The sequence below is a fragment of the Monopterus albus genome, unplaced genomic scaffold (genome assembly GCF_001952655.1).
Source record: "Monopterus albus unplaced genomic scaffold, M_albus_1.0 scaffold6.1, whole genome shotgun sequence".
In the NCBI taxonomy this organism is placed as follows: Eukaryota; Metazoa; Chordata; class Actinopteri; order Synbranchiformes; family Synbranchidae; genus Monopterus; species Monopterus albus.
Window position 1 is genome coordinate 772,435 of NW_018127886.1, and position 19,948 is coordinate 792,382.

Sequence of the window (19,948 nt, forward strand, 5' to 3'; positions counted from 1 at the left end):
TCAAAGTATAAAGACCTACCTACCTCAGGGACAAAAGTTATTTCTCCAATGTGTGTCTGGAATGTATCGTGTGTACATGATGTGACTGTACATTTGTCCAGCTATTAACCCATATGTCCCATTGTATGCATGTATGTGTATGTGTGTCTGTGTAGAGGAGAGTGACCTGGTTGGTCTCCATCCAGCGGGTGGCCTCCTGTATGACATTAAACTCGACGAAGGCGAATCCTCGGCTCTGACCTGGACACCGCCCAGCGCCATGGTAACCGAACAACAACAACAACAACGCAGTGAGGGGTTAGTGCTTCATGTACAGAGGAGAAAGAGACCCTGTATCAGCACTAATAAAGTAAACCATTGCTTCCTGTCTCCCTTGGAAACAACACACTTGACAGCCAGCTAGACAGCTGCTGTCAACTTCTCTGCAAGGGTGGGAGGACGCAATGTCAGGTATCTCAGCAGGGTCAAGGAAAGAGAGGGAGAGAGAGAGGGGGAGAGAGAGAGAGAGAGAGAGAGAGAGAAAGAATCCTACCCACTCATCAGTTTCAGTTGGAGCTCTTTGGCATTGAATGATGAAGCACCCAGGCACCAACAGAATAGACACACAAGTGCGCACACACACACACACACACACCTATTTCTACTACTCTGAGACTCAGAGTGCAGTCTGAACTACTGTATGTAGCGCTGTGGCTGAATGTCTCATCTTAAATGCTCCATATCCTGCCCAAACACTGACTGACAAAACATGATACAACATATTTAGACAGATCACTTTATTAAAGAGCACAGTGTGTGGTATCACAATGAGTGTAATCCCTACAGTTCATCATTTAAAGATTTAAAACTGAGCGCGACATGTCCTAAAGACATTGACAGTGATGCAGAATAAGAAAAATAGCACAGTGGGGGACTGTAAGTACGCCCAAGTCAGATAGGCATGCCTTACAGACAACCAGTGAGGTAGCAAATGGGGAGGCCAGTGAGACAATGACCTTAATGGAAAAGCTTCAGGAAAAAAAAAAAAAGCTTTTCTGACTGGTATTGATAACAATCACGCAGCTGAGAAGTAGTTACAACACTTAAACCACAATAATCACACACTCAAAAATGGCTACAATCACCAACACAATCAAGCACATTCTTCTTCTGCTGCTTATTTCTCAGCTGACATTGTTAGTTTGTGAGCAATGTCCACCTCTTCAGACATACCTCACTTTGTAATGAATGAGGTAGAATCATGAAAAGGTAGACAGTAAAAGAGCCAAAGCAAGAAGGAAAATTAAAGCCATGAAGTAAAGACCTATAAACTATGGCTGTTTGCATGCATTCCTCTCTTAAAAGCAAATATGAATAGTGCTCTCCTTTGATGGACACATGGATGCTTTGTTGTTCTTTCTGTAGTAGCAAGATTACAGAAACCAGCAGACCAAAGAATCAAAGCAGGAATCTAACCATGAGCCTTCCTGTAAGTATATGCATAAGTTCTTTGCATCAGCTATCTACCCTGCTGTCACAGTATGAAAAAGACCGCAACAGTGAGAGGAAAAAGATAGGGAAGATGTGTATTAACAAGAGAGAGAAGATAACAAGATGTCACCTGAAAGAGCAATGAATATGAAAGAGTTGGTAACAGATAAGTGTGAAACAAAGGGAGGACAGAAATCAATCCAGGTCTATGGACAAGTTCTCACCTGAAGATTTGTTCCTCATAAGGCGAACCTCTCTTGGCTGGATCCCCTGCTCCTGAAGTTGTGCCCGAATCTATGGACAAAAAAGTATTACTTATATTTATGCCTACTAACAAGACCCATGCATCATCAGCCCACTGTAGAGACATGCACTTACCTCATTGGCTGTGGCATTAAGTGGCAGCATGCGAAGCATGATGATGTTACTGGGCCTCTGATTGTGGTCTAAATCTGCACGGTAGTCCTGGTCCCTCTGATCCAGCTCCTCAAGGGATAGGTCTGGACCAACACTCCCACAAGCATGCTCCTCTGAACCCACTGGAAAAGGCTGAATAGAACAGTAACAAATTAACAACAAAATAAAACTGTAGTAGCTCTACACAGAGGATGGATTTGTTATTGCTCACCCTCCTCTTCACCGCCCCACGAGAGAACCTGTCCTCCTCTCTTGTCGTAGTGAAATCGGTCTGTTCCAAATGAACACCACCACGACTCCAGTTTCTCTCTCTATTCCCTGAATGAGGGATACGATCCTCAGGGAAGCCTCTTCCACCTTTCCCTCGACCCCTTTCATGTGGGCTAGTCCGCAATTGCTCAAACTCCCGCCTGGCTCCCTCCTCCTCTCTCTGGAGTTTGGAAATATTTAGATCAGGCTGTGTCTGAGATCTAGGGGTCCACAGAGGCCCTTTCTCCTCCTGCCCAATTTCCCCTCGCCCATCTCCTCTGTGGTGGAACCCCAGATGGTCTTGGAGACGACCTGGTGAGAAGTCATGGACACCCAGTAACTGCTTGTCATGGCCATATGGTCCGTCCCCCTCCGTTCTGACTTCAAATCCCGCTCCTGCCTCCTCATCCTCTTGGCCATAACCTCGGTAGTCCATATCGCGAAAGGTGTTATCATTATAGGTGTTGCCATAGCGACCTATACGGTCACCTCGCCCACCCCTGCTGACCATGAAAGAGGATGTAAGGTACTTGTCTGACACATGTACTCATCAGGGGGAAATACATAAAACGAAGAGTTAACTCACCTCCGCTCATAGTCCATGCCGATCCACGGACTCTCCTCCAAGTCTCGGATCCTTTCTATTTGTTTACAGCATTAGATGCCCTGGAAGCGCATCAGCGACATACAGTTTTGAATGAGAACATTTTGTCAAAATAACTATACACATACCCAACACTGACGCCTAACAAGCCTCCCAGGATGCAAAATTGTGATGTGCAAGGTGTGTATTCTATCACCTGCTTAGCTGCATTCTGTGGTAACATACGACAGACTTCTCTAACTTTAAAATATTATCTATTGTCGCGGCTTACTTAACCAAAGCAAGAAAATAAACAAACAGAGGCATAACCACGCACCACTAATACACATGAAATGAGTGCGTGCAATGCACGTAAACAACCATTATGCAAAAAAAAAGCAAGAGTATTTTACAATGACGTGTAGCGGTCATCGCTACAAACAAGCTAGCTATTTTAGCATGCAGTGGCTAGTTAGTCCAGGCTGCGTGACGCTGTATCCAAACGGCTGTCAGCCGTTGCAAACACACCTACAATTGTATGATAAACTGGAAAAGCACTTACCAACGTCACTTGCAATCAACAATTGTTCTTTAAATATCACGCTGAAGCCCAGGCGAAGGGTGTTTTTCTCGAGGCTCCAACTGTAAAATGGCCACAGAAACACCAGAGCCGTGAAGCTAGAAGAGTTGCGACATTGAGGGGTCAAAAATGGCAGAAGGTCACGTGACTAGCGTAGCTTCAAATAGTGTCAAGCAGTCCAATAAGATGCGGTTTTTATCGTAAGGAACAGCGAGATGCATCAGTAACTACTACTTTTAATGACTAGTACATCCTGGTGAACTAATTCTGAGTTCAGTTGTTGTAGATACCTCAGCTAATTTAACTAGTTGGCACCTATTCTATTAAATTGACAATATTTAAGACATACACAAAAAGGTTGTAAAACGTGTTTTTACAAGTATAAATACTGTCATTTATTTCAACTTCTTACTTTGGAAAATAGCAGCCAAGTCAATGTAACTCTATGGTGCTGCTAATGTTTGGAACTATTCGACGTTCCATTGATCCGCCATTATTGTTAAAAAAAAAAAAAAGAAGGGGGAGCTTATACTTATAAAGTCAACGAGTTGTCGCCACTCTCTTGCTTAACACACTCTGTGAAATACATTTTCATATGGGAGGGATCAAGACTTGACTCGGGTGTTTGATTGGTGCTTGAAGAGCGAAAACATTAACGTCGGCGATGATTGGACAAAGCAAACAGGCTAACCCTAGACGAGCATGCGCTTCTGCAGCTATCTTATGAAATAATATTTAAGACTAGTTATGAGTGTTTCTACTTGGGTAAAAATGTAATTTAATGCTGGGAATATAGATAAATTGTTGGAATCAATTGTGAATGAATCAAAGAACACATACCTTACAACAGAAACCCTAATACCATCTTTATTGGAGGGAGGAAGGGGGACATCAGAAATTGTCACAGTACAAAAAAAAATTAAAAATAAAATAAAATGGGGGTGGTGGGGTGGGGCGGGGCACTCCTGCAGCTCACCACAAAAACCTCTTTGCATCCCAAGCCTGACCTTCAGTTACATGAAACAATGCTATGATTACAAGTTATCATTTAACTGACATAAGCTGATCAGAACAGCTGAAATAAATGGTTAAAATATACTAAGAAAATTAGAGACAGCAATAAAAAGTTACAGTACAATAACAATATCATTCAATGCAGGATGTAGGAGTAAAAAGGCTAACTCGAAATACACACCATTAACCTGTCCTTACAAGGCCTTGTAAGACATACAGTACATAATGGACATTGTAGTAATAAGATAGCCTATTATCTATATGAAAGAATCAACTTATCAATGACAACACTTAAGATTTGACCCAGTGATTAACACAATCAAATCACTCTCTGGTATACACACAAAAAAAAAGGTCCTAAAAACTCGAAATATGTTTAACCCGATTGTGCCTCTAGCAATAGTACAATGTCTTCCAGTAAATAACGGTTTCTATGTCACACTGAGTAGCTGTTAATTCCATTACCCATCTGAGCAATAAACCATGACTTTCAGGGGTAACTTTGGCATGGAAACAAGGGTTTAGGTCAGTGATTCAGGTCTTTTCATGCATACAGTACATAGATACATATGTTAATACACAGCCACACAAATATACACACATTCACTGCATGCAGACCTGCATTGGAGAAAAGATAACATGCACCTGTACACTCATACGCACCCTCTTAAATTCAGATAAGCAAGCAAGCTTAAGTAATTCAGTATGGGAAAATATCTCATACAATCTAGTTTAGGTATGCGTCTGCATAGTGCCTGAGTCAGAATATGGGCCTGAAGGAGCCAAGCCAATGGCAGGGAGAAAGCGTTCATAAAGGTAAAGTGTGAGCACTACAAATAACAAAATAACACCCCATCTAACTTATGAATCTAGAGATGGCAAATTTCAACACCCAGGATCAACCCGTTTTGAAGCCATTTGATGACGTCCAATTTTAAGGCAGGTTTATGATACCGTTTCGAAACATCGTTACATGACCACTGCAGCGATGTTTTATTCCGTTTCTGCTACAGTTGCAGTTCAGCTTTTTGGCCAACAGGCTGTGCACAGCCAATGGTTCGAAAGGTCTCAAAACATTATAAAACACTAGTTCTATCAAATGTATCAAGTTTTTTGAAGATTCAAAATTGCCATCACTATACAACCATCGTCTTCTTGACCAGTGCTCTCAAGGCACTACATGTAGGCGATACTGTATAAAATCCACATACACATGGTCTTAATTCAAACCTATTTTATATAATGTCTTGCTCTCTTATATCCCCATTATCTTTGGCCTGGTAAGGACCTCTCTCTCTCTCTTCCTTCCTGTCATGGCACATTACAACCAGTTTATATCAACGCAACTTCAAATCACTTCCCACCACCGGCCTTACAGATTTCTGTTCGACATGAGACAAATAGCACATTGAACACCACCACATATTGTATAGACCAAGGACCAAGATGCAGAAGAAGATCATTTCAGACTTGATTTACTGTGTTGGGGAAATCAGAAATTGAGCACTGCCAGAACTTTTCTGGGCCCTGCCAAATATTCTCCCCAATGTCAAATCTCAATGGAAGCTGGCTTCTCCATCTGTAAGGCAGGTCCGTTCTTCTCTCAGAGCCTATAAAAGAAGGCAGGTGGACTTCTTGCCACATTTTTTGGCCTGTAGTGCTGCCCTAGTTACCATCTCAAAGACCTTCCTCACACCATCTTTGGTTTTGGCAGAACACTCTTGGTAACCGTAGGCACTGATGCGGTTAGCCATTTCTTTGCCATCTTCATATCTAACTGGCTTCTGGAGACATGTCATAGTGAACATTTAAGTTTTGACATTTATACAGACAAATACACCCATATCAGCATTTTTTTTATTTTAAAAATGCCGACCTGTGTTATTTTTGCAAGCTCTCGTCTCGTGTGGTCATCATTGCGCAGATCTTTTTTATTGCCCACCAGGACGATGGGAACATTTGGACAAAAGTTTTTCAATTCAGGAGTCCACTTTTCTGGAATATTCTCTACAGTGAGTAAAAAGAAGGAGTGCAGTATATATAACATAGCAATATATCAATTTCACTGTTATAAAGTGTTCAATACAGAGTTCCTTGAATGTTGCAATCACACTACCTAAACTGTCAGGATTGTCTACAGAGAAGCACATGAGGATAACATCAGTGTTAGGGTAGGACAGAGGCCTCAGTCTGTCATAGTCTTCCTGACCCGCAGTATCCCAAAGTGCTAGTTCTACCTGAGAAAAGAGAAACAAGTTACAGTACACTAATGGAGAGATGCATGGATAAAATGAAAGGTTTGAAGTAATATCAGTGTAAAAACATTTGAGCATTTAAGCTCTATAATTAAGTCCGGAATGCTTTCACTGTAAATTCAGGCAACAAAATTACTCATTTTGCTAGGCTCTCAAATCATTTCTTTAAGGATTCCCCAGATTCCCAGACCCTAGTTTACAGCTTGCGTTTTATAGCATCTCACCTGTTTCCCATCCACTTCAATGTCTGCTACATAGCTCTCAAACACAGTGGGGATATAGACTTCTGGAAACTGGTCTTTAACGAAGACAGTGAGCAGACAGGTCTTCCCACATGCACCATCTCCAACTATTACCATCTTCTTCCTGATAGCATCCATCTACATGGGGGGAGTCCAAACTAAGATTACAGTTAGGTCGTCAACCTCAGTACTCTCTATGCACTCAAATATTATCAATTGTGTATTCAGGTACAAACATAGTGAGTCAGATTTTCAAACTTTGTGTTGTCTAAGGTGCAATTATTATAATACTTGCTATGTTCCAATAGTTCCTCTTGATTAGCAGAAGTAAATGCTCAGACAATGTTTATAACGCTAGCAGACCGGTCTCATCATATATTACGAGTTTAATTACAAATATCCTGAGGTGCGACCAAAATGTCAGGATGGCAAACAAAGAGCCTGCCTCTGGTGGTATAGTGTGTAAAGATAATATCTCAGTACCGTGCCCACAATTATGCTGTAAGGCTGTGCAGTGTAGTCCGGACCTGTCAAACCAGCTAGCTAACCGGAGATAGCAGAAAGCTAACGATGTTTCCCATGGTTTGGATAACTGTCATTCAGTGTATTCTCTCTGAAACTATAGCTACATAATTCACTAAACTATCATAATGCCCCTATGACTGAAACAAAACGTTCTAGGTTTAAAGTGCATAAGTTGTCACTAAACAAGTTTTACCGCTTGATGCTTCTGTGTCCGCCTTTCTCCTCTTCCTGACCGACTGGAAAACTCCGCCTACTGTTCGTACGCATGCGCGTAAAGAGTCATTCGCTAGCTGACAGAGCAACCAGCTGTTGGACACTGGAACAAGTAGACCTATAGCAAAGCTACCCGAGAGAAACATCTGGGGTTGTTAACTACAAGATCAGATTCACAAAATGGCCTACACGTGATGTGATACAAACAACAATAAAATAGGATACGGATATAAAAAGACACACTGGAAACAAATGCCACTCAACTGAGTTTATTAGACTACCTGAGACCTCAACCTGTCCTAAATAAAACAGTCTGGTTTGGGCTGTTCATGGATAAAATTGCAAGGAACATTATATTTTATTATTAAACAAATCCTGTCTATTTATTATGTGACAATTACAGTGAAACAGTTTTAAAACAAAACAGTTAAAACAGTTTTTACTCTATATTTATTTGACATTTAACAATTTATTTTGAGATTAATATTTACATCTTTCTTTATTTTACATAAATATAAACAAGTAGGCTTTTATTTACTTCAAGTAAGCTGAACTTTTACATGTAAGGGAATATGATTATTGTTATTTTTTATGCAGCATATTGGTAGTTTTATTTATTGTAAGAGCCATGAATGAGTGCGTGTTTTGGTAAAAGGCTTATTGTTATTTGTTTGTTGTCATGGAGACAGAGTAAGTCACATAGGTATAGGCCAATGTTCAATGTAGAGGGAAAACATAGCCCATTTCAATATTTTAAAGTTTCAGGGTTACCTGTCCATGTAGAAGAAATCTAAAATAAATAAAAAAAACAGCATAGATATTTACATATTAAATCAAAGAAGTACAGTACATGTCCACAAAATTGTGGCTTAGAATGTAGACAAGGAATTTGAACAAGTCACAACAAAGTCCTACTTTCTATTCCATCCGAGATGGAATAGAAATAGATGGAATTATTTTGGGTTTATGTTAACAAGCATGAATCACAATTATCTGTGTAGAGTGTTCACTCACTCCTGCCTAAGAACTAGGACAGTCTTAAGACTCTTATGACAATATTCTGCCTGAGCTATCTCAGCTCTCTCACTCAAAAGCAGAAGGGGAGATGACTGTTTAGAATCCCCCTTAAAATGAACACAGCTCCTGTGTCCTTCTCAAAGTTTGAGGGCATGCATAATGAAATTTGAGAGGTTCCTACACATCAATTTTAAAGCACTGATGCTTCTACTTGTTTCTATTATACAGTCAAGGGTTTCTATGGGCACTGGAGGTAAAGTTGCTCTGATTGGCTGCCTGACTCAGCCAATCTGAGGTCTATTTCCTGACAGTGGCTGTGCTGTTGCTGCGCTGGTAGAACAGCACATAGGCTTGATTGGTCTGAAGCTGGTTCTCTGAGACTTGAGTCACACTGTAAGCGAATAGATGGAGAATAAACATGAGAAACAGGGGCAGAGACTTGTATACTGTAGGAGGTGTCTCAAAACAGATGGCACACAGATACAGTAGGCTTTTAAATACTGCCTATGACATGCAGTTGGCCAGGCACTATATATTAAAATGATCAGGGCACAAGGCAAGTCTCACCTGGAATCATTGTAGAAGCACCAACCATTTTCATCTAAACAGCAGGCTGTGTAGTGGCCCGTGTTCACTGTCCCAGCATGGTTACATATCGCATATAGATCATACAAAACCGGGCCTTAGGGGAAACAAATCAATAGAATGACTGACTTATTCTGCTCTTCTTCGCATCTGTGATCCAAGTTTACAAACTATGAAATAATCTGCCTAATGAGAAAGTCCTTATCTGTCAAAATAACAAAGATGCAAAAAATACCTAATAACACATGAGCTACTGATTATATGCCAATATGCCATTGTTTTTCAATTGGCTGATTATTTAATCAGTCAGTCAACATGCAACTGATTGTAATATTTTCATATCATAAAGCAGGCACATTGTTACAATTTTGACATGTTATAAACTAACTACATATAAACATCTTGCCATGATTTCATAATATCCATGGTTTATTAGATTTACTAAAAACCTTTCTCCTGACATCTATTGTTTAGCACAACTGTCAATTTCAAATTAAATGTGAAATAAGACTTAAAATATAGATACAGTATATTCTATCTATTTTTCTTTTTTTTAAGCTTCATCTGCATATTGTATTATTTCAGCCTTTCACTGTATAAACCACACTATAACAGACTGTTGACTAATGGACATAAAACAAGATAATGCATAGTTTGAGGAATAAATGTGACATGCACAAGAATAAACAGAGATAAGGTAGGTAGTGTTACCACAGTCGACAGGTCCGTAGGGTCCAAGGTCCAGGTTAGTGAGTGGGAAGGAAACGTATGCTGTGCTTTTACTGATAGACCACCGTGATGTCGTAAAACGATTCAGATCTGAATGGAATTAGTTAAGCATCACCATAACTTCCTGTACATAAACACTGCTTGCTAAGGTTAATACAGTAAGTAAGAGATGTTGCCAAGGATACGGATCACAATGACCTGAGGAAACCTTTGGATTGATAGCCTCTTGGTGCATTCTGTGTGCCTGTTACACCTCTCACACATCTAAAACACAATTTTATCTTTTATGAAAGATAAAAGACAACCCCCAACTTTAGGCTATGAGTGGATGCAAAATTCTATTTTGGACTAAACCTTTCCTCACTTACACTACCAATGTCACTGCCCTTTGACTATAAAGATAAAAACAAATTTATGTATAGTAAAACCATTGTTGTTGCATTCTCTCAGTTCACTTACTGGTGAATTCTCCTTGTCCAGTTTCTCCTCCTGAGAAAAGAGGTCCAGACACTCACTCAGTGTGACCTCCCCTGCATAGCTCCTCTTAGGGATGGGCAGCGACAGATCACAGAACACATCGAATGTGTTGGAGTAGTGGGAGCACATAGAGCAATGCAGCGAGCTCCGCAGCTGGCCTGAGAACAGGTCTGTCACCAGAGTCAAATGGTTAGCAAGTAGTAAGACATATCAATGGTCCCCCCCACATTGCTCTTATGTTGTACATGAGGCTGATGGATGACTAGGACTGGATTGCTTTCCTCACCTACTATTCTGCTGTCATCTCTGTCCAAGTGCTTCTTCCACATGGCAGATGCCTCTTCTGAAAGTCTAAGGCAGGATAAGATGTGGGAAAATGAGAGAACAAAACAAAAACTTTAAGAGCATTCAAATTTCAATGAAAGAATCTTTTCCACATAAACACACACACACACACCTAAATGTGGCATTGTTTTGTTCAGGTTGCTTCCCTGTTCGTTGAATGTAGGGTTTGCGGTTGATTTCTGTGTGCAGCTTGTCCAACAGGAACCTGAGAAACTCCTGAGCATCCTGTTGACTGGGTAAGACAAAGACAGATTTCTTAATGTCACTGCTACAGCCAGCATCTTCACAAGTCTTACCTATAAAACCAAAAAACAGTACCTCTGCTGGTAGAAAATAATTAACTGATTATTGTGGGGCTCTGAAGATTTATGATGGCATGGCCTGACATCCCCTCTTTGGGTCCAAACAATGGGTAAATATCATTTAACTTGTATACTAAGCTTCCCTATGAATGTTCTCCTATTCTTTGGCACGTTTAATTCTATTATTGACTGAAAAAGCTCACAGTGTTCTTCTTGTCCTTGAAACTGTTTTGTTTCAGAAGTGGATTGAATTGCATAATGCTTGACAGCATTTACATGTTTAATAGTGTCCAATAGACACAGCAGTTTGCATTTGTGGGACAGTAGTGTTATGTGCACAAAAGTCTCTCGAACAGATGCAGTTAACCCTGAGAAAAAGGAAAACATTGTTGACATCCTCACCTGTAACCACTGAAGTGAGGCACTGCTTCTTTAAAAATATTGTAAAAGTGCCGTGGATTAACTGCAGTGTCTCGCTCACTCACATCCCAAAGGTCCAACAGCACCTGAGAGAATGCTGGTACAGGACAGCAAGGCGAGGTGAGAAAATGGCACAAACCATTATATGCATCGAGGGATGTGGAGAGTAGACGACATCAGGAGAGAGGAACGTACCTTCCATGAGCTTGGCATCCTCTTTGGAGAATTTCTCATGCCTGTAGGACCTGAGGAGGCAGTAGTCCCGTAGTCCACATGTGTGAGACAAACACTGCACTACTGCATTCAGGAAACACTATGTTGTAGAAAACGTAAAGGAAAAAGTGAGTATGTAACAAATTATTCTGGTATTTCTGTTTTGCACCATTAAAAACGTACTGTGTTTCCTGTGTTTCTAAGTCCAACTCTTCCACTCCCTATGGTGATCTGCGCTTTCTGAAAAAATAAAAAAACACAGGATACCATCATCCAGGACGGCAAACCTGTTATATACACAAATACAGTATATAGCTATACGTTTGTCTGAAACAAACACATGCACGTCACTGCACGCGTGCTACTGCTTGACTCCTGGTTGTGTCCGTATGTCATGTTACAGTTTGTCTGCCTTAACACCAACAGTGTGTATACCCTGGCAGCATGGCAGTGTGAATAGCATTAGTAGGACAGATTTAGCCTTCTTATCTAATTAGCATAACAGGAGAAGCTAAAAGAAGGTTGGCCTCACAGATTCATCCTATTAGAGACCAAAGAGTGCTGACAGGTGCTTAAACACGTGGGTTAACGTGTAGTCTCCATTAATTCCTCTGCACGATTTCATTATTTGGTTTGTCTCATTAGTATCCCATAAATTACACATTAAAAACAGAACTAACAGCATAAAATAAAGGTTTATGCTGTGTTGTGCACACCTCATTGTCAGCGACCAGAAGCAGGCCCATCAGTGAAGTGTAGAGGACAGACTGGGAGATGTCAGCTGTCTCTCTCTGAAGGCTGTCGTGAGAGACCAGGGTTCGACACAAGGCCTCACAAGACCCCTCCAAGTTGACGCCATTGACTCCAGGCATCCTGTTTTATTGGTAAACCTCCAAAAGGGATCATGAGACAGATACAAGGGTTTACCAAAGAAGAAAGTAAGATGTAGCACCTCGTTTTTTTCACACACAAGTTCAAAGGTGAGCAGGATTTAGTGATAGTAGATGCATCGTCTGAGACAGAGTCCCCTTTATTAGTTAATGAAGTAGGATAGAGTATATCCTTTCTTTCCAGGAGAATGAAGAGGGATGTCATTCACAGCTGTGGGGGGGGGGAAAGAACAGGATGAGTTTCTCGAGGTAAATCCTGCTCTTGAATAGATCAAGTTGATCCATGCTGTCTTGCAATTCTCTCTCATAATCACAGCATGGAGAGTCAAGGTCTTGTAATGACCTCAGTGAATCATCCATGAGCTTCAGGGCACATTGTTAAAAACAAATAATTTATGGAGACCTCAAGTGTTCACTGAACCGCACACCTGGGCTGAACGTATATAAGCCATAAAACATTACACCAATCTCAAAATCAGAGAAAGCTTTAGGATTATTTCAAGGCCAAACCTACTTTCTCATAGCCATCTAAGGCAGGTAAAAGATAAAATCTTGCCAACAAAATTAGCTTACAAATAATGTTTGACAAAATAATGTAGCATTAGCAAATAAACAGGGCAGTGTGGACTCACCTGATCACTGTCACACTATCTGTGGACAAACTGTCCCAACCAAACTGTTCCCATCACCCGCTGAGCTGTTAAAAATGCATAAGGGGATGTCTACTGTTTCACTGTGGCTGTAGGCTAGAACTGAATGTCTACCTCTCTCCCTTGCCCTACCATCGGTGTCAGAGAGGGATAAAGAAGGAGTGAGGGAGGATAACCATCCCTAATCTTTTCTCTGCGGATCTTGCTAGCTATACTTAGACTTGTCTTTGTGTAGTTTTCCATGAGTATCTCAATAAACATTTGTCAGTTTATTAAGAAATAGACAAAAAAACAAGTATAACAAAAAACATTCGACATGGTGAATTTACATTCAATAACACTGCTCCCAAGCTTTACAGTTCACATCACCACAATCACACAATGCAACATAAAAAGCAAGAAAAAAAAAAGATCCATGTAGGAATTCAAATGTGTGTGTCTACAAACATTCATCTCCCACAAAATGTTTTTCTCCAGTGTCAATGTACAGATCTATGGAGACTCTGCAGGCCTCCGGATAATCAGTCTAACAGTCAGCGACTGGTATGGTCTGCCATTTCTGTGTCTGAGCTGAGGCTGAGCTCAGCTATATGACACAGGGAGGGATCAGGGTGAGAGGAGAGGTGCGGCTGGCTGGTCTGAGCAGTTCTATCTCGTGACTGGATGATTGCTTGGCGCAGGCAGGTGATCCACTGCTGCTTGCTGAAGGAGTCATTAGCCTGCAGGCTGTATGGGTGAGCTTTGGAGCGCCCTCTGCTGCTCACGCGGAAACAGTTCTTCACTAGGAAATGGAGAGGGAGGGAGGGGGAGAGAGAGAGAGAAGGGGAGGAAGGAAATTCAGTGGAAGCTGTAAGATTCACTTCAGCTGCTGGGGCCCCTCAAGGCCTGGCTTTTTCTTTAACTGTGGGTTTAGTTGCAGTCTATAACTCGTTTATCCCTCACTTCACTAGCAAACAAACAAAAGGTGTAAATAAACCTGAAAAACAAGCACAGGTCGTATGTGCCATAAGAAAGTACAGTATGTATACATTGCTGTAGTGCTGAAACAATCATCACAACATTATTCATCACTAAATTTGTGCGTCTCTCTTTTAAATCATGAATGGGATATTTGAAGTTTTGGACTGTTGTTCAAACAAAATTTGACATTATCTTAAGCTCCTAAAATTTTGTGATTTGTTTAGCATTTTCACAATTACTTATTCATGTTTTATACAACAGATTATATTGAAAATCATTAGTTGCAGCCCTACACCACTTTATCAACTAATACCACATTTATATACAGTACACTGTATTGCATGTATATGTACCTTTATCATTTCCCCCAGTGAAGGCTCCTCTGAAAGTGCTCCCTCCACCAGTCTCTCCATCCGGGATCTCCTCCAGATTTATCAAGGCATTGGGGAGGGGCTGTCTGTACACATTGAACACCTGACCTCCATCTCTGTCCTCCCCTGGTCTGGTCAGCACCAGTGCCAGCTCAAAGAGGAAAACGTGCAGCCGCTGAGAGAGGAGAGAGACACACACAAAACAAATGGCTTTATAACAAAATTGAAAAGTACCTATTATTTAGATATCACACCTTGGATGGCAATGTAAAAAAATGTGTGTTTTTATACATTACATATAGGAATATGATGCATTATGATTGCAGTACCAAGGAAATGATACAGAGAACCCTTTCAAAATACTGTATAAAGTAATGCTTTGAGGGGCCCAAGATTAAAATCTACCCTGAGGCAGAGGAGCAAAAGACTGCAAACAGATGAAAAGACCCTGTCTTAAAGCATCTGACCTTCTTCAGTTGAGACGCAAATGAATGAAACAACCCCAGGAGAACCACTCTACACTTAGTTCTGCTAATGCAACTTTAGTAGAACTAAACAGCAACAGTGAGCCGCTACCTGGCCCTTGTTGTTCTTCAGCTCTCCGTGACAGTAGAGGAAGCGGGACTGCTGGATCTCTGGTAATTCCTGGCAATCTTCGAGGAAGGCAAGACGCTGCTTGTAAAACTGACACTCAGCCTCCCCCGTCTTCTTGTTCACCTCTGCCACGATGCTCTGGATTATCTCCAACTAAGTAGAACAAAGTTTTACACATTCTTTGTAATTATGTCTTATTTTGGTAACCAAGAAACCCCACACCTACTTCCCACCAATGGAAACCCTGTAGAGTTAAAATGAAAATTCAGTACACACAACACAGGATAACTGCCTAGTGAAGTTCATGGTTCATAAAATGATTAACTCCTGCCATTTGGAGGCACCAATGTGCAAAGTAGTGTAGATTTAAAAAGGAAATATCAGTTCAATCCAAATGTGGCAAATGTATACTATGTCAGATACTATAGACATACTAAATATCTATACTCGTACTACAGGACAGTGGGGATGCCACTCTGTTTAGTCACTACCTACTAAACATAAATGACATTTGATATTTTGCATGCATAGATTTGGATTGCGTACTATAATCTACAGAGTCAGACAGACAAATGTTACTGCCCATAGTGTAAAGCAGCAGTATCTGAACACATCTTGCATAAACTACCAGTGTGGATATGTAGCATTTGTTATTGCAATGAGAACAAGTGGACTCTGTCTTGTACATTTTATCCCCTTGAATCTCAGTGCCCTCACATGTGTGAATGTGTAAGACATTAACTCACAGCATCAGGTAATGTGTCCTCATCAGGGTGCTCAGGAGGTGTGCACTTCTGTATCTCTTTCAACAACAACGGGTATTTGACCAAACGACTTCGAGGAAGATCTAGGAAATTCCACAGGTCCAGTTTTCTGCTGAATGAAGACTCCTGACACAGGCGCAGGAAGTGTTCCACTCTTTTTTCATGCTTTTTCTGGTCCAGCAGGGCTTTGGCCCTCACCTGGTTACAGCAGTATGTAACATAGGCCTCCAGGCAAGGGAACTGGAGAGAGGACGAGGGGAGGACAAAAGGAGCAATGAGGTATTAAAATCTGATGTCAGATAAGAGCAGAGATGTACACAGGTTGAACTCTGTGACTGATTTAGACAGGAACATAACAGAGAACTAGAGAGGAACTAAAGAGAGAGTGAAGGTGAGTTGTGCCGTTTCGGTTCTTCTTACCCAATTCATGAGCGTAGGCCCCACCTCTCCAACTGTCTTCTCCGATCCTTTCAGGCGCTCCAGACGCCTCAGAAGATCTAACAGGAAATAAAAACAGAACACCAGAACTGTTGACTTCTTATTGAGATTTTCTGACTAACTTCCAATGTGATTACAGTACAAAAAAAAAGATAAACACAATTGCACTAAACTCATCCAACTCCCTACAGTTAAAAAGCCATTAAACCAGTTATAACCATAAGAGAGAATGAACACTCTCCTTTTTTGTGGTTTTACACATTTACATTTGGAGCTGGGCAATATTAAATTTTACATTATAATACTAGATACAAGATTGTTTTCCATAGTTAATATTCAATGAGATTGTGTTCCATTATTACCCCATTAAATAACTTATGTATACCCCACTATCAAGCTTTTATAAGTTGTACATTAAACATTTAACTACTACTACTACTACAACAATGTAGTTAAGTCAATACAAGGTTTTTAAGTGTTTATTAATTGGCATGTTTAACTCTAGCAGTTTGCTTAGATTCATCAGTTTGGATGAAATTCTATAACAACAAAAAGATAATATGACTCTAGTAGAAGTCGGCAAAGATTTACCCTTATGGAGAGGAATGAGAGAGTCCAGAGTACCAAAGATGTGGCCAAGCTCACTCTCCGTCATGATGTCCAGCTTCAGCATGGGCTCATAGTACACCTAGCAGGACAAACGGAGCAGGAGACAAAGGTGAGGAGAGAAACAAATGAGGTAGAGAAAGAAGAGTATCAAAGTGTGACAATCTGTATGACTGGTTACAATAGACAAATATATTCAACGTGTTCTATTCAGCTGGTGCGATTTGGTAGGCAAGTACCTTCTTAACTAGTTCCAGGTCGTCAATAAGTTGCCTCTCTCCCTGAGTCAGCTCATAGATCACCTACAGGAAGAGGCAAAAGTGTTCAACATTTTCAACCAAATAATTAGACCACCAACACGTGGATGTGACCACACATGCAAAATTCACTCATGCAGATGCACACTTGCAAAAAATGTCAAACACACAGAGATCTCACAGCTGACTGTTCAATAAAGGAAGTTGAGCCTACACTGCCAGCTCACATCCTCTTTCATAATCACCTTGTAGAGCTGCGTTACAGAAATGAAGAGTAGGCACAAGTCACCCCACCCCCACAGCTTTACCCACTCGCCCTCATAAAAATAAAAAAAAAATAAAAAAAAACCAAGCTATAACATAAAAAAACCAGCAGCAGAAAGTTTAGTTTCTGCCGCTGAGCTAAATTCACCCTGCATCCCCCACACACCTCTTGACGTTTGATTTCCTTTGCAGTAAGGTCATGACTTTCCACAGTGTCACTCCAGCACTGACTGCTGCGTCGGCGTGGAAATGATGAGGCCTTTGGGCGAGAGCGCAGGGGAGCCAGGGGCAAAGGTCGAGCCTCTGTGCGAAAACTAATAGACCGCTGTGAAACAAGCAGAGGAGCTGAACATCTACAGGCAATGTCACAGCTCTTCATACTGTATTACACCAGGAACATGTGTTTTGTGCGCTCTTACCGAAATGGACTGGCCAATGCGTTTCAGAGCAGGGGTCTTCACTGGGGTTATGACACCTGTTAGGCTGTTGGACTTTGTCACAGGTTTGACCCTTTTATTACTGGGCTCCTACAATGAGACTGACATTAAAACTTACAAATCCAGCTGTGATATGTGTAAAAATGCTCCACACGTTTATCAGGATGGGTCATTCAACAAAGCACTGCTGGATGCACGTTAGAAAACCTGGCAGCTGCAAAAGAGGAACATCTCACCTCTGAATCCTTTATGTGGTCTGATATTTCACCTTCTTCCTCTTCTTCATCATTCTGACAAAACAGTTAAGATAAAGTATAAATCAGAAGTGAACTTGAGGAAGACACAGGGGAGGTCAGGAAGGTGGAAAGAGGGAGATGTCAAAAGGGCTGAGAAGTTGCATGGTGCAGAACTCTCATTTCCTGTGTGACTATTTCAAAGAGGAAGAAGGTTGAAACTGTGCCTCTGTAGTAAAATACAAGATGTCTGCCTGTTTTATCACCTTAACCACATCAGCTGTAATTTCAGTGTAACAGCAGAGATATGTATTCAAACACCAGCCAAAAAAATGCATGTGCATGATAATAGACAAGATAAATATTACAGGAAAACTTTAAAAGTGTAAAATCACAGTGGCTGAAATTTGATAAGACGTGGTGTTAACAAAATTAAACAGCCCGTGCATTCAGTGAGTTTTTGTGGCTGCACAGCTAAACAACACCACACTCATCACTGTGGTCAAAAAGGTAAAGTTGACTAACTTCCGCTAGTTAGACTGCGAGACATAAAGATGGAAAGCTTTATGTAAGATGTAATTCACCTCTATGATTCTGGGGACAGGTTCATGAACTGGATCTTGTTTTCTCTTCTTCTAAAGGCAGAAATAGATGTGAAAATGAGTTTTAGTTTTTACTTGGAAAAGGGTCCAGATAGGTTTTAAACATAAGGTGAATTGTGTGACTTACCCCAGCATGGTCACAGAGGATGGAATAAGTCTCTCCTGGCACAGCAGACCTACAAAGGGCAACACTGTTAGCAAGCGCAAGGCAAACACATGTATGGTACTTCACTTGAAGGGGGATAAGCCCCCACACGCCAACTATAAGCAGCTGAATGGGATTGTTGTACCATGCCCAGATGACAAACTGTTAGTTTTGTTCCTTTTTTTTTTTTTAATAAACACCGAGCAGTAAGATGATTAGGTTTTGTTACCAGGTATGTGACAACCTCAAATACCATTCATAGCCTCTACATATGGAAATATATTTAAAGTGGACTATGTTAACCGTTGATCCTGGTCAGTTTCTCCTATAATCTAGTGTGTGCTGCACACCAAGGCAAAAAGATAACCAATTAAAAAGAAAAAAGTTCCATACCAGGAAGTCCTCGTTTCACCAGCCTCCTCCACTTCCATCTTTAATTTGTCTTCAGTGCATCATCACAGAGATGTGACACATTCTCAAGATGAGAAACATTGAAATAATCCAAATTTACACCAGTCTTTTCGGTGTTAGTAGTACAGCATGAGTTTAGCAGGGAGCTCACCAGAGTTCAGTACACTTCTTCCTCCTCACTCTCTTCCTCATCTCACAGCCGACCACATCCTTTAGAGCTGCACAGACGCATGTATCCGCTCTTCTCAGGGAGGAGGGTTTAAAACTAACTTCTAACTCAAAACTGGTCACCTGGATTATCAAACGTTATGACTTTGCAGACCATAGGTGTTGACTGAACATGCTAAAAGTGATCAGATGAGTAAATTTGTATTTACAATAAAATTAAAATAAAGTACACTTACAGCAATCAAGTCAGGAGTTTATTTTTTCATTTTGCAATTTTATGCAGTCTCTGCATATAAAAAAAAAAAAAAAAAAAAAAAACTGACTTTTGTTTTTCATTCTAAGTTGACAGGAAGGCGTTGAGCTGATAAAGGCTGCGCTTCCCGGACATGCACTATAATGAAACTTCTGATGAAAAACAGCCTGAAGCAGGTCAGAAAGGAAAACCAACACATTCAAATTCTTATTCAAACAAACCAGAAATAACAGTTAATCAGATGTTAAGACAAAATTTTATAACTAAAT

At 40.8% G+C, this 19,948-nt stretch overlaps 3 protein-coding genes and 1 pseudogene across 5 annotated transcripts in view; all 4 read right to left on the bottom strand.

The window, feature by feature from the left end:
• Positions 1 to 3,765, bottom strand: part of rbm10 (RNA binding motif protein 10) — a 10,508-nt gene extending 6,743 nt beyond the window's left edge. Inside the window, exons 1-7 of one of the 3 annotated variants that reach the window (XM_020616271.1) lie at positions 3,712 to 3,765; positions 3,282 to 3,397; positions 2,723 to 2,802; positions 2,099 to 2,639; positions 1,849 to 2,019; positions 1,695 to 1,764; positions 167 to 240 (exon numbers count right to left, since the gene is read on the bottom strand). In XM_020616271.1, coding sequence (XP_020471927.1) covers positions 167 to 240; positions 1,695 to 1,764; positions 1,849 to 2,019; positions 2,099 to 2,639; positions 2,723 to 2,739 — 873 coding nt within the window. In that variant the 5' untranslated portion in view covers positions 2,740 to 2,802; positions 3,282 to 3,397; positions 3,712 to 3,765. Of the gene's footprint in view, positions 1 to 166; positions 241 to 1,694; positions 1,765 to 1,848; positions 2,020 to 2,098; positions 2,640 to 2,722; positions 2,803 to 3,281; positions 3,444 to 3,711 lie in introns of those variants that run through there. The other 2 variants (XM_020616281.1, XM_020616290.1) reach the window with 2 other exon arrangements.
• A 393-nt stretch (positions 3,766 to 4,158) lies between these two features.
• LOC109969640 (rho-related GTP-binding protein RhoA-C-like) lies at positions 4,159 to 7,917 on the bottom strand (annotated as a pseudogene).
• A 164-nt stretch (positions 7,918 to 8,081) lies between these two features.
• usp21 (ubiquitin specific peptidase 21) lies at positions 8,082 to 13,197 on the bottom strand. The gene is made up of 12 exons (XM_020616456.1): positions 13,159 to 13,197; positions 12,353 to 12,509; positions 11,820 to 11,876; positions 11,619 to 11,736; positions 11,406 to 11,520; positions 10,814 to 10,933; positions 10,643 to 10,707; positions 10,339 to 10,526; positions 10,065 to 10,143; positions 9,862 to 9,969; positions 9,133 to 9,247; positions 8,082 to 8,956 (listed from the first exon to the last, which is right to left on the bottom strand). The coding sequence occupies exons 2-12, from the start codon at positions 12,506 to 12,508 to the stop codon at positions 8,863 to 8,865; spliced, it is 1,215 nt and encodes a 404-aa protein (XP_020472112.1). The 5' UTR covers position 12,509; positions 13,159 to 13,197; the 3' UTR covers positions 8,082 to 8,862.
• A 17-nt stretch (positions 13,198 to 13,214) lies between these two features.
• arhgef3l (Rho guanine nucleotide exchange factor (GEF) 3, like) lies at positions 13,215 to 19,459 on the bottom strand. The gene is made up of 13 exons (XM_020616423.1): positions 19,241 to 19,459; positions 18,830 to 18,878; positions 18,685 to 18,735; positions 18,104 to 18,157; positions 17,850 to 17,957; positions 17,597 to 17,755; positions 17,149 to 17,211; positions 16,895 to 16,991; positions 16,286 to 16,362; positions 15,848 to 16,105; positions 15,084 to 15,254; positions 14,490 to 14,682; positions 13,215 to 13,957 (listed from the first exon to the last, which is right to left on the bottom strand). The coding sequence occupies exons 1-13, from the start codon at positions 19,276 to 19,278 to the stop codon at positions 13,710 to 13,712; spliced, it is 1,566 nt and encodes a 521-aa protein (XP_020472079.1). The 5' UTR covers positions 19,279 to 19,459; the 3' UTR covers positions 13,215 to 13,709.
• Between the last annotated feature and the right edge of the window lie 489 nt (positions 19,460 to 19,948).